The sequence below is a fragment of the Abramis brama genome (genome assembly GCF_963993115.1).
Source record: "Abramis brama genome assembly, chromosome: 25".
In the NCBI taxonomy this organism is placed as follows: Eukaryota; Metazoa; Chordata; class Actinopteri; order Cypriniformes; family Leuciscidae; genus Abramis; species Abramis brama.
The window spans coordinates 22506086-22521004 of record NC_139987.1 but is presented as its reverse complement, the minus strand read 5'-3'; the positions used below and the strand labels follow the sequence as shown (position 1 = coordinate 22521004).

Here is a 14919-nt window from a genome sequence, read left to right as displayed (position 1 = left end):
ATATACAATACAATGAAGAGTTTTTCTAGTAAGAGTTTTGGACTTTTATTATAGTTATTTTAGCGCTGCCTGGCTTCACACTTCCGGTGTGTTTTCCGGTTAGCTGGCGCATCTGCAGCATCCGAAGCCGCAGACGAGAATCGCCATGAACAACACGCTCATTTCTGCATGAATTCGATTCTGTCTGATTTAAATCAAATCGCATCCGTTCACCGTTCACCTGCAGGCCACCGACGGGAGCGCGCAGATGACATGCGAAACGCGTCTGAGTGGGTTTTGCAGGAATGCTAGCGTTAGCGCCTAGCTGATTATATGTTGAATTTAAATTATTATATTTTCATCAGTCAAGAGACGAGTTAATATGATTATGGGCGTTTAACTTATGAAATGATCTATCATTCTGATTAATCTCCGCATGTCATCTGTTTTTCTGTGAAAAGTGGGTGCTTTTTCAGAGGTTTTAATGAACTGCACAGCTGGCTGATGATGGAGAGTTTGACTTTCATCCATCCAAACAATCATTTCTGTTGACTTGACATCTGAAGGTTCAGTTTTCAACTGGGCCTGAATGTTTACATCGATTTCAGCTGGATTTAAATATTTATATCGTGATATGGGCTCGTGTCACACGTATAGACACTAGACAAACACATTAATCATATCAGGCCACCGCTGATTGATGCTGTTTATTTGGATATTCTCAACTGTGATGCTTTAATTTAGTACATATACTGTTTACAATCATTTACTTGTACGTTTTTGTGGCTATACGGTTCATTTAAGCTGTGGTCAGCACCAGAGTTGGGCAGCAAGTCCATGTTTGACAGTCTCAGCTGATCTAGACCTCTGGCACCAGAACAACCAACCCTCCCACTTCAGCTTCTTAGAGACTTGCATAAGTGTTTAAGGGATCTTTGACACATCATGAAGAAGTTCTTTGACTCCCGGAGGGAGCTGGTGGGCTCTGGACCCGGTTCTGGAGGTGGAGCTGGAGGTTCTGGATCCAGCAGTGGAGCTGGTGGGAATTTCATCGGTCGGGCTTTCACTGTCGGAAGACACCAGGTCACTGTAGAAGAAACTTTGGCAGAAGGTACGTCATGCTGATGTTTGATATTTCCTTTCAACCTACAACCTTTCACTTAACAGGACAGATCTTCGGCTAACCACACCATAATCAACATCACGGGAATCAAAATTCTTTTTTTTTTTTTTTTTAGACTGGGTGAATTTAATTAGATTGAGCTCCAAACATTATCCAGGTTTGACAATCTAGTTATCCCCAAAAACAGTGTGACTGTCATTTATAGATGATTGTGGACAAGTGTTATGCATTACAAAGTATTGCTGTAATTGAACTACTTTCCCCATGAAAAAGTAATGGGGATTACTCTTAATTTTCTGTTATTTAATTAGTTACTTCTGATGTATTTGCATTAAATGCTGTATAGACTATAGAACAACTCTATATAAACCAATAGTGGATTTATATTTATTTATATATATTATAATTATAATGTATGTTTTTAATGTAACCTTTAAATACTTTGGTCATATTTTTACAATTTTGTATTTATTTGAAGGAATTAAAAGAGCAGTTTCATGTCTGTCCTTGGATTGTTCAACTGGTTGAAGTTGATATGGGATTTAGAAAGTAATAAGTAATGTAATACTTTTTAGAGAGAGTAATTAGTACAGTAATCTAATTACACTGTTGAAGATGTAATTATTAGTAGCTAGTAGTTAATTACTTTTTTAGGGTAACTTACCCAACAAGGTCATCCTGTGGTCATGGAAAAGCTGGAAATATCATGGGAATTGTAAAAGTGTTAGCAGTTTGGTAAATTAATAGAAAAGTAATGAATTTATAGATGGATAGATATGAAATACTGTATGTATATAATATGTATGTAAAAAAAAAAAAAATAAAAAAAAAAAAAAAAATATATATATATATATATATAAACCACACACAAATTAATAATGCACATAATTATTTTACGCTATATTTTCTCAAAATTCACTCTTTTAATGTTGTAATTCGATTGCCAAAGCTGTCAGTTAAAGGGATAGTTCGCTCAAAAATGATATTTAAGCCATGATTTACTCACCCTCAAGCCGTTCGAGATGCATATGTCAATCTTTTTTCAGACGAACACATTTTCAGTTATTTTAGAAAATGTCTTAGATCTTTCAGTGGTTATAATGTGAAGCAATGGGGTCCACCTCATTCAAGTCCCAAAATGTACATGCATCCTTCACAAAAATAATCCATCCGGCTCCAGGGGGATAAACGAAGGCCTTCTGAGGGTAATCCGTGCGGTTTTGTCGTAAAAATATACATATTTAAAACTTTATAAACGAAAATAACTGGCTTCCGGTGGCGGTTGACGCGCGTTCACAGAGATTGATGCTGGCGTAGGACGTAGCGCAGGAATCGTCGTGACGTAGAACAAACGTGACAGCGCAGCCAGAGAGCAGAGCAAAACAAATCTCTACGTTCGTTCTACGTCACGACGCTTCCTGCGCTACGTCCTACGTCATACGCCAGCATCCATCTCTGTGAACGCGCGTCGACCGCCACCGGAAGCCAGTTATTTTCGTTTATAAAGTTTTAAATATGTATATTTTTACGACAAAACCGCACGGATTACCCTCAGAAGGCCTTTGTTTATCCCCCTGGAGCCGGATGGATTACTTTTGTGAAGGATGCATGCACATTTTCGGACTTCAACAATGTGGACCCCATTGCTTCACATTATAACCACTGAAAGATCTAAGACATTTTCTAAAATAACTGAAAATGTGTTCGTCTGAAAAAAGATTGACATATGCATCTCGAACGGCTTGAGGGTGAGTAAATCATGGCTTAAATATCATTTTTGGGCAAACTATCCCTTTAATTTTGGACTTAAAGGGGCAGGTAGTAGCACTTCTGCCAATCATTGGCCAATGCTGATCATTTCAAAATCGCCAAATATTGAATAGTTATTCTCGTTAAAATATTGCTCTGTCACTGCTTAATGTTTTCTTTTCAATCCTTTCTTGATGTTCAGTATTATAGTCCAGCTGGTTACAGATAATTGAATCCACCAAACAAATGTCCTGCCGGTGAACTGGTCAGACCTCTGCTCTTCTCGGCTCCTCTGGCTGCTTTATTTAGTGGCCTAAATCCTTTGTTTGGAAATCCCTGCTCATCTGTACTTGGGTGTTGACATGTCCGGCGGTGTGACATGTTATATTCCATCTAAGCATTTCATTGATTCTTTTATCATTATTATAATGCAGTTTTTCTAATAATTGTGAGACTATATTGAGCATTTGTACTTTAAAACATTAATTTGCCACATTGTGTAAAAAAGATATACTGTACCATTCAAAAGTACAGGGTCAGTAATATTTTTTATTATATAAATGATTAATTAACATTATTTTATTCAGCAAAAATGCATTATATTGTTCAAGTGACAGTATAGACATTTGATAATTTATAATGAAAATATTATTTCAAATAAATGCTCTTTTGAACTGTCTATTTATCAAGTAATTAATCCTGAAAAAAAATCTATCACCATTTCTACAAAATATATTAAACAGCACAATTGTTGTAAACATATAACAGTCATAAATGTTTCTTGAACACAGAATATTAAAATGATTTCTTAAGGATCATGTGACACTGAAGACTAGAGGAATGATGCTGAAAATTCAGCTTTGCATAATTAGATGTTAAAATATATTCACATAGAAAAGTAGTTATTTTACATGGTAATATTTCACAATATTACTGTTTTTACAGTGTTTTTGATCAAATAAAGCAGCCTTGGTGAGTAGAAGACACTTCTTTCTAAAATATCTTTAAAAATCTTTCTAACTCCAAACCTGTATGTGTTAATTCTAACCTGATATATTAATGTTGATTCAAAGATCCATTTTTTAGCGAGGAATTTACAGTTCACCTAAACAATAACAATCTGTCATTATTTACTCTACCTCATGTTCTTTCATTTACTTTCATTTATTTATGCATTTGGCAGACGCTTTTATCCAAAGCGACTTACATTGCATTTCAAGGTACGCATTTACATGTGCTGTGAAAGCTTAATTTTTTTAAAAAAGCAATATGAAAATCTTGTCTAAAACCTCTTTTGTGGTGTTCAGAAGAAAGCATTAAATTGCTTGAGTGAGCGAGCGAGCGTTCATTGCGTCGTCATGAATTGCGTGTGTTATCAGTGTTGTAAAGGAAACAGTTGTTTACTCTGTTTAATTGAATTTCCAGTTCACAGATGGAACTGGTAACGAAGCGAATAGGCTCTCAGGCCTGGTGCATCTCAGACTCATCTGTGCTGTTCAAACACCTCTCAGCATCTTTCAGCTCTGCAATAAAAACGAAACACAGATAATCTCACTGATTGTATGACTGTAAATTGACTGTTTCTATAGAGCTAGAAATATCTGTGTCCTACTTTCCCCCAGCAGTTTCCCCTGTGCCTGCTTTGAGGAATAACACCCTGCTACTCATTATGCTAACACAGCAAAATCTGAGTGCAAACATACAGGCTCTGATGTCAGGACACATCAGCATGGACAATAACACCATGTGTAAATGCTTAGACTAAGTGTCTATATGCTGTTCACATACGCTTGTTCCCAGTGCTTCCACTAAAAATGTCTGGCTCAACAAAACACAATTGAATGCTTGCATGCAAAAATATGAATAATGGATTTTTTAAGTGAACTTATAGTCACCAGTGTTTGACCACAAATAGTCCCCCTGTGGTGAAAATCAAGCTTTTAATGTTGTTTATATGTCTATGTGGTGTTTTTAATATGGTTTAAGACAGACTAAGTGCAAATTCATAAGTCAACACCATTGCTGAGTATTTCTCCTTAAAACTGCAGTGAACCAAAGACAGTCTCAAAAACGCGGTTTGAAATCGTTTGTGTTCCTGATGTCACAAACTACCTTGTAACCAATCGCATCAACGTGCGATCGTCAACGGGTGGATCTCTGAGCTGGTTGAGCGAGTGGAGGCGGGGCTAATTTGCATATTCATAGAACTAAATGAGGCAAGGGTTTAGAGTTACTTTCAAGCTAGTCTAAGGCATGAAGACATTTTTTCAAGGAAAAAACGTTTAAATAAGTAATTTTGGTGATCAAAGATGAGTTTTAATGGATAAAATTGACTGCAGGTGGACTTTAAATAATCATATTAATATCAATCATTTATTATTATTTCTGTTTTGATTTATTACAAATGATCTATTTAAAAAAAAGTTATATATTATAATAGTATAATAAGAAAATAAAATTCTAAGTTAAACTAAAGAAGTAGAATTAAAATTCCGCTGATTTCCACATGGAGGCAATGTTGTGTAAATATCAGCGCACTCCTTAGTTCTCATGCTTGTTTTCTGCAAGGATTATCTACTAAATCAGTTCTTCAGTATTATCTTTCGCTGGGTTCCAGGCCATGTTGGACTTTCAGGAAGGAAGCTCTTAATCGGGAAGTTAATGAATGTCAAATTCCTCCCTCAGATATCAGACCGATTATTAATCGATACATATTAAATAAGTGGCAAGAAGAGTGGAATATGTGCAAGAATAATAAGCTATATGAAATTACAAACAGGCTTTTTATCACTCAAAACTAGACTTGATCAAGTGGTCTACAACAGATGTCGTATAGGTCATACAAGTTTGACCCATGCTTTTTTGCTTAAAGGTGAAGACCCAACTTTATGCATGTTTTGTAAGATTCCCCTGTTAAACATATTTTATTAGATTGTCCTGGACTTAATACAAGTAGAATGCTCTTTTATGAAGTTACCTCACTTAAGGACTTATTTAGTAAGATTATGCCTGAAAAGGTTTTGGAAAATTAAAAAAATCTTGTATAATAATATGATGCTGTTTTTGTTTGGTTTTCATTGTATTTATATGATATTTGTATTTTTGTAATTGAATTTTTGCCATGAAAATAGCTTTGAATGCTGACATGGCACATCTGAATCTGAATCTGTTTTCAGCAAAAGCATTTAAACTTTGTGTGTTTGGCTTTGCAGGCGGCTTTGCTATCGTCTTCTTAGTGCGGACTAATCAGGGGGTGCGCTGTGCACTAAAGAGGATGTACGTCAACAACGAATACGACCTGCAGGTCTGCAAGCGCGAGATCCAGATCATGGTGAGCATGATGAAATGTCTTCTGTGCTTTAACACTGATAAGATCATTTATATTTGAGACATGTTATACTGTAAAAACATGACTTGCACTACTGTTCAAAAGTTTGAGGTCAGTACGGTTTTTATTTATTTTATTTAGCAAGAATAGATTAAATTGATCAAAAGTGACAGTAAAGACATTTATAATGATCCAAAAGATTTCTTTTGAACTTTCAATTCATAAAAGAATCATGTTTTGCACAAAAATATTTGTGGAACCAAATCTGCATATTAGAATGATTTCTGAAGGATCATGTGACACTGAAGACTGGAGCTAAAATTCAGCTTTGACATCACAGGAATAAACTGCATTATTACTTTCTAAAATTGTAATAATATTTCACAATATGACTGTTTTTATGATCAAATAAATGCAGCCTTGGTGAGCATAAGAGACTGTAATTTATTTTTTTATTTTTTTGAATGGCAGGTACCATACAATATTTAATTTAATATAGTATTTAAAAAATCTGAGCTTTTTGTGACGTGTGCCTGCTTGAGCTCATCTCGTCTGATTCATTCATACACTTTCTGTTCTTTGTGGATTGTATTCCAGCGGGATCTCAACGGTCACAAGAACATCGTTGGGTTCCTGGACTCCAGCATCACGGCTGTAGGAGGTGGAGACGTGTGGGAGGTGTTTATCCTCATGGACTTCTGCAGAGGTAAGCCTTTCAGACCCATAATGCCTCTGTGCACAGCCGCCTTGTGCTCTGTGTGGGAAAACAAACATACATTTGACGTAGAGTAAACTTAAATACCGATTAGACAACTGTACCACCTATAAGACAAACAGAGATGCGACTAAAAGCTAAAAATACTCCAATGTTTATGTTAAGCGTCATTCCAAAGAATAGTTAACAACTAATAAGCTCTTCTTTTCAAATGTCTCATTAAATTTCCTTTCATTTAGTGTGTGTTCACTGCTCACACTTGTAGTTTAGTTCTTTTGGCCCGGACCAAAGCAAAAAATGGTACATTTAGTCCTGGTTCACTTAGCGTTCCAACTGTCCTTTTTGTACACTGAACCTAAAGATTCAAAAAAGAAAAACGCTTTTATGACTTATATTTTGCAAAGGAACTTTGGACATCCAAAACAATGCTGTGTTCTGGGCTAAATGTGCTCGTTGTGTATGTAGAAATGTGATTGGTTCATTCATTGCAAGATGTTATCCTTAGAATTTCGTAAAGCTCAGAACAGGTGATTGATTTTTTCATTATTCTAAAAGAGCTTGTTTCTTTCTTTTGAGTCTTCACAAAGGCCAACCCATTGGATGTATTGAATGCGGCTTTCACAGTGAGCTTCCATCACCTGATATTGATATTTACAAGATATTGATTGAGAGATAAACATGCTTGTTAGCGAGTCAAATGAAGGCAAATTGACATAATTGCTGGCTAATTGAAAATGCAGATTCACTCTCTGACAGTAAGTTGCGCTTATAGAACAGCGGCAACATGGGGTTTCTTTGGTTACCGCTGTACACTTCCTATATTTTGCATGTCGTGAACTGTAAACTTTTTTAGCTTGGTACAGTATATGTTCTGCTGCCGCATCTGCTCTCTTCTTTGGAGATATGCTGTCACATATAATAATAAAACAAACACAACACCAGTCCAGGCCTGTCTCTCTCTCCTCGCGCCGTTCTCCAACGGCCCTCGGTCTCGTCCTGCTCGCCACAAAAAAGAAAAAGAAAAGATTTCTGGCTGGTCGAATGGTGCATCTCTATTTGGAAGCAGTTTTTCAGGGGTCTCGCTCCGCTTGTTTGGTGCGCACCAGGGTTTGGATGATGGTACTAACTTACCGCCCATAGACCCTCCCCTCGAAGAAATCAGGACAGAAGTGGTTGAAAGTGGACAAAAGAGATGGATTAAAACACCAGGTGTGAACGGGAATGTGTCTTCTTCGTCTACATGTGATCCGATCGACCAAAACGCATCTTAATACGAGGTGTATACAGGGCCTTATATACAGTGTCTCCTCTTGTACAAGGTGTTTGTGCCATTTATACAATTCATCCACCAGGAGGCGCTCTTTAGATAGATTTCAGACCTCCATCACAGCCTGACTTGGCCTTATATCCTAATCTTCTTGTACCTTGAGAAAGCAATTCAAAGTCTCGAATTGTGTAAGGCCGGTATGTCATCTCCTAACAGCACCTACACAAAAGACTAATCCTTATTACTGGAAATTTTTTTTCCAGTGTCCTCATCTGAAAGGGTTTCCAAGTATGTCTTGATTGGTTAATTTACTGCAAGATGTTATCCTTAGAATTTTTGTAAAGCCCAGAAAAGATTATAGATTTTTTTCATTATTCCAAAAGAGCTTGTTTCTTTCTTTTGAGTCTTCACAAAAGGCCGACCCATTGGATGTATTGAATGCGGCTTTCACAGTGAGCTTCCATCATGTGATATTGATATTTACAAGATATTGATTGAAATTTAAACATGCTCGCTAGGGAGTCAAATGAAGGCAAATTGACGTTTTGCTGGCTAATTGACTTCTGAAATGCTTACAGATGGATTTAAAGGCCGACATGTGGGTTCTTGTGTTCAGATATATAATGTCTAGGGAAACACTTTTAATTAATTGTTTATATTTGAACCGTGGATTTACTGTTCTAATTTCACATAGTGTCTCTGCTTTAATTCTCCTCAAGAACCTCTGGGGAACCTCTCAATCGCAACGCTTTGAATACCATCCTGGTTTTCTTGGTGTTTCTGAAGTATTGTAGTGTTTTACATCTCTATGTTTGTGTGTGTGCAGGTGGTCAGGTGGTGAACCTAATGAACCAGCGTTTGCAGACGGGCTTCAGCGAACAGGAAGCGCTCCAGATCTTCTGTGACACGTGTGAGGCTGTGGCACGTCTGCACCAGTTCAAAACTCCCATAATCCACCGAGACCTCAAGGTTCCTTTATTTTCTGCTTAGCTTTTTCTGCCCCTCCTTTCTACTTCTCTTATGAGCAGCACTTTTTTTCCAAGAAAAAGTGTTTCAGTTTGGTTTCATTGATTACATGAGTCACAGTTAACAGCTGTTTGTGACTGATTGTTACCTTGGTAAAACTACTTAGTGAACACTTGATCAAGAGGTCGACTCCTCTTGTTTTTTCTCAAAACATTATTTCATTAGTTGAAGATGTGATGTTGTACGTAAGCAATAAGGTACTCGAGACAAGTGCTATGTACAATACAGCACTTGTCTTGAGTACCTTATTGCTTTTATAAAACGGTTACCACACAATACAACTATTAAAGCCGAAAAACATGGATCTATGCAACTTTTATGAAGTAAAATCACTAAAAGCCTTCCTTCCGCTGGAAAAAATAGTCCCTGACCGTAAACAGCAACAAAAGTTACATACATTATTTCGCCAATAGATGGCGGCAAAGAACTGTTAAAAGGACAAGATATGGCAGCGGACATTCAAACAGATTTTTTTTTTTTATTATGAATATGACTGACCTGAAGGAAAATGCTATATCTACTGTAAATGCAGGTACACTCGCTTACTCGATCTCTCACAATACTCTACTATAGCTTCAATGAACAATGTCAATGAGATCAAACATGTGTTTAAGTTGCTAAGAGTGGTTGCTAGGGGTGTTGTGTAGTGATACATAGAACAGTTGGGTGAAGCTGTCATAGCCGCGTTTTATCGTGAATAAAGCACAGCTATTGACCAATCAGAATCAAGGATTGGAACTAACCGTTTTATAATAGTGTAATTTGTGTATGACTCCTTGTAGGTGGAAAACATCCTGCTTCATGACAGAGGACACTATGTACTGTGCGATTTTGGCAGCGCCACCATGAAGTTTCAGAACCCCCAGAGCGAAGGAGTGACTGTGGTGGAGGACGAAATTAAAAAGTAATTCTCTCCAATCAGCCTGTTTCTGTGAAATTCAGTTTGTTTTATAACCACTGTAAATAGGCAGAGGAGGTTTACTCGTAAAATGAAAAGTTTTAATTCTGTCATCACCTACTCACCCTATGGAAAAAAAAAATACTACGGAATTCAATGGGGCCGATCAACTGTGTTGTTATCGACATTCTTCAAAAAATCTTGTTTTGTGTTCAGCTGCAGAAAGAAATTTATACAGGTTTGGAACAACTTGAGGGTGAGTAAATGGTGACAGAATTTTAATTTTTGGGTGAACTATCCCTTTAATATTCCTATTATTGACAAGTTGTTGGGTGAGTGATCAGAAAAAATATAAAATGTTGTTAATCAAGACTAGAGACAGATCATATAATTTTTTTTTAAAGGAATGAAAACTTTTTTTCTGTAAAGACTCATTAAATTGGTAAAAAGAGACCATAAAGACATTATAAATTAATGCTAGAAAAGATTTCTATTTCAAATAAATGCTGTACTTTTTAACTTTTTAACACATTTTTCACAAAATATTTAGCAGCTCAACTATAAAACATAAAATGTTTTTTGAGTGGCAAATCAGCATATTAGAATGATTTCTGAAGGATCATGTGACACTGAAGACTGGAGTAATGATGCTGAAAATCCAGCTTTGACATCACCAGAAAAAAATAACATTTTAAATACATTAAAATAGATGGCCAATAACCATTATGATGGATAATATTGTCTATAATATAATATAAGTCTGTACTGTTCATCCTTCAGCCTAGAATTTTGAGGTGAAATCGGCCATTAAAAAATTCCTTGTATTTATTGCAAATTATGACAAATTTCTTTTGAGGTGATAATATTAACACTAATTATAATGCAGAGCTTTATGAAATTGTCTGTTTTGTTTAGGTACACAACACTATCCTATCGTGCTCCTGAAATGGTGAACCTGTACAACGGCAAAATCATCACCACTAAAGCAGATATCTGGGTAAGTAAATATATTAAAGATATCACAGCCAATCAGAAGATATTTTAAAGTCATTGGCTTTTCTTAAGCTTTTCGAATCTGTCTTTCACCAGACTAATAGCAAGTTTGCTAAATCAATAGCTGTTAGTTTATTGGTTATATTAACGTCAGTAGATAAAGAAAGTCATTCCAGAAGAGATTACAAAATGTTTGCAATAAGACCAGAATGTGTATTTAAAAAATAAGTATGGTAAATTTTAAATGTATGCTTGTTTTGTTCCAAAAAACAAAAAAGAACAGAAGTTATAAGACTGTTTAATTAACCTTATTCAAGGCTTTTATACATTATATTATGACCTCAATCGAGTGTCTTTTTCCCGTACTTTACAATATCGTGGGTTCTTTGTTCTTTCAGGCAATGGGCTGTCTGCTTTATAAAATCTGTTTCTTCACATTGCCCTTTGGTGAGAGTCAGGTGGCCATTTGTGATGGCAACTTCACCATTCCAGACAATTCCCGTTACTCACAGGACATGCACCGTCTCATCCGTAAGTATCTGTCTGTCGCTGCTCGTGTCTCGCATCAGGTGTGTTTCCGTCTCACCACTGGCTCAGTATGGCTGTGGGTCTCACTTGAAAGGGCCAAAACTGAAATTTTGTCATCATTTATTCACCCTCAAGTCCTTTCTTTCTTCTGTGGAACACAAATGAGGAATATACAAAGAAAATCCTAGTCATTAATTAAAGGTTATGGAAGTTACAAAGTCAAAATACACAAAATATCTTCCCTTCTTTTGGGAAGAAGACGCACAGTGTCATGTTGTAAATAAGACAACATATAAGACAACATCTGTATTGCAAAGCCATCTATGTTTCGGGTGATGGTGTTTTTTTTGTTTTTGGTGCATGCCTAGCAATGCAATGTTATTGCCATAGGATGCCATAGGATTTATATGTCTATGCCACGGAAAATGAAAGAGTGGCATAGACATATAAATCAGATCTGAAACGTTGCTATACACAATGTGGACGTCAATAATTTGAGATCAGATTCCAATAGGACAGATAATCAAATTTGGACTGAAAGTGTGAACGTAGCATAAGATAGTCCATTTTAGAGCTTTAATGAAGTGAAAATTTAAATACAGGTCAGGAACAGTTCACCAAAAAAAAAAGATTCTGTTGTCATTACTCACTCTCATGTTGTTCCAAACCCTGTATGACTTTTTTCTTCTAATAAACATAAAATACTATTTTTTTTTAAAGAATGTTGGTAACCAAACAGTTTCGGTTCCCATTGACTTCCTTTGTATTTTTTGTTCACTCAATGGAAGGCAATGGGAGCCAGATAAGAAAGTAAGATATACAGGTTTGGAACAACATGATCATGAGTAAATTATGACAGAATTAAAATTTCAGTCTGTTGCTCACACAAATCCATCAGTTTTGTGGCACTGTTAGTCATTTAGGATCTTGACAGCCCATTACATGGAAAAGATTGGCATGGAGTTTTTTTTTTTTAAAACCTTCTCCTTTTGTGTTTCATGGATGTACAAATGGGTTTTGAACAACTTGATAGTGAGTAAATGAAGACTTTTTGGATGTACTTTTCCTTCAACTTATGAACGCTTATACCGATCATCCACTCTCCTCTTTTTTTCCTTTGTCACGTTGTGACACTCTCTCTCTTCCTCCCACTCTCCCTCCTCTTTACCTCTCTTTGTGGTGGTGATTTTATCAGGGTACATGCTGGAACCAGACCCTGATAAGAGGCCTGACATTTATCAGGTGTCCTATTTTGCTTTCAAACTGGGCCGGCGGGACTGCCCTGTCCAAAACGTCAAGGTTAGTCTCTTTCCTTCCTCTCCTCCAGGGTCACTCTCGGCCTGTTGTTGGGTCAGCACTTTTACCTCTGGGATCAGTTGTTGGATTGGGGTGCTTGTGTGCGTCAGCCTGCAGGAATGCCTGAAATCATAAAAACAAAACTAATCTGAAATATGTCCCCCTAGAATTCTCCCATTCCTGCTAAACTTCCTGAGCCAATCAGAGCGAGCGAAGCAGCCGCGAAGAAGAGCCAAACGCAGACTAAGGCGAGGTACGTGTCCAGAGGCTCCATAGTGCTTTATGGTCTGTGAATTTGACCTGGTCTCATTTGTCTCTGTTTTTGTCCCGTAGACTTACAGACCCCATTCCCACAACTGAAACTTCCATCACCCCACGCCAGCGGCCCAAAGCAGCACAATCCCAGTCTCAGGCACTAGGAGGCATCTTGCCCATCCAGCCTGCTGCCCTGACCCCACGCAAAAGAGCCAACTTACCAGCCGGAGCTGCCCAGCCAATAGGTACAAATATGATGAAATATTCATCACAGTTCTCTGTGTGTTAGCACAAAATGTAATGTAAAGGCAAACAGTGCTTTTACCATGAACATAAAATCCCATTCATAAAATACTTACTATTCAGAACGTGAAGGAAAATATTGAGCTGGGTGATGCTGAGAAGTGCTATTGTCGTGCAGTGTTTAGATATAGCCAACAGAAGCAGAGAAAATAATTACATTTTGAGGATTTTGTAAAAAAAAAACTCTTTGACAACATTGGTATTTATAATATATATTTTTGTCATAAACAAATTTATAATAAACATACATTAAATACTTATAAATATTAAATGTAAAACTTTTTAAATATATAGCTTAAATGTAAAAAAAAAAAAAAAAAAAAAAATATATATATATATATATATATATATATATATATATATCAAATCAAATCAAGTATATTTGTATAGCGCTTTTCACAATACAGATTGTATCAAAGCAGCTTCACAGTATTAAATTAAAATAAAATAATACAACAAGGTTTGTTTCTACTGGAATTTATTGATTGATAGAATAAAATTAAATATCCCCAAAATATCCCCAACTGAGCAAGCCAAAGGCAACAGTGGCAAGGAACCGAAAAAACTCCATCAAGTGACCTAATGGTGTCCTAAAACTCCATCAGGTGACCTAATGGAGAAAAAAAAACCTTGGGAGAACCCAGGCTCAGTCGGGGGCCAGTTCTCCTCTGGCATTTATGAACTAGAGGCCGGATTGTAGTTTGAACTGTAAGATTAACAATATTATATGAATGCCTGGCCGAAAAGATGCGTCTTTAATCTAGTTTTAAACTGGGAGAGCGAGTCCGAGCAACGAACAGTATCAGGAAGACTATTCCAGAGTTTCGGAGCCAAATGTGAAAATGCTCTCCCTCCTTTGGTGGATCTGGATATCCTAGGTATGACCAAAAGCCTCGAATTTATTGATCTTAAAGAGCGCGATGGATTATAGGGCGATAGAAGATCCGTTAAATAGACTGGAGCTAAGCCGTTTAGGGCTTTATAAGTCAGTAGCAATAACTTATAATTAATACGGAACTTTATAGGTAGCCAATGTAGTGATGATAAAATCGGTGTTATATGATCATATTTTCTTGATCTAGTAAGAACTCTAGCGGCTGCATTTTGGACTAACTGTAGCTTGTTTATTGAGGATGCAGGACAACCGGCTAATAAAGCATTACAGTAATCTAGTCTCGAGGTCATGAATGCATGAATATATATATATATATATATATATATATATATATATATATATATTAGGGATGCAAATTATCGATTAATTCATTAATCATTAATTGATTGACCTTATCGATCGATTAACGATTACCTGATAAGCGGCTATTTTCCTGAGAATGTAAATTTCTCACGGTATCAATAGTGTCTTTAACATAAAAAGCTAAATATTGCTTATAGGCTACTGAATAAAAATGCATGTTATATTGCTCAATTGATGTTTTATTGTAACAGTTGGGATACG

At 36.5% G+C, this 14919-nt stretch overlaps 1 protein-coding gene across 6 annotated transcripts in view; it reads left to right on the top strand.

Annotated features, from left to right (window-relative positions):
- Positions 1 to 77: 77 nt before the first annotated feature.
- The window catches only part of aak1b (AP2 associated kinase 1b), a 36883-nt gene continuing 22041 nt past the window's right edge, over positions 78 to 14919 (top strand). For 5 of the 6 annotated variants that reach the window (XM_084105348.1, XM_084105347.1, XM_084105345.1 and 2 more), the window contains exons 1-10: positions 86 to 1090; positions 6064 to 6182; positions 6777 to 6885; positions 8988 to 9130; positions 9970 to 10091; positions 11001 to 11082; positions 11477 to 11609; positions 12802 to 12905; positions 13070 to 13155; positions 13236 to 13402. In XM_084105348.1, the coding sequence (XP_083961474.1) occupies positions 925 to 1090; positions 6064 to 6182; positions 6777 to 6885; positions 8988 to 9130; positions 9970 to 10091; positions 11001 to 11082; positions 11477 to 11609; positions 12802 to 12905; positions 13070 to 13155; positions 13236 to 13402 (1231 nt within the window). In that variant the 5' untranslated portion in view covers positions 86 to 924. Of the gene's footprint in view, positions 1091 to 6063; positions 6183 to 6776; positions 6886 to 8987; positions 9131 to 9969; positions 10092 to 11000; positions 11083 to 11476; positions 11610 to 12801; positions 12906 to 13069; positions 13156 to 13235; positions 13403 to 14919 lie in introns of all 6 variants that reach the window. The other variant, XM_084105344.1, reaches the window with a different exon arrangement.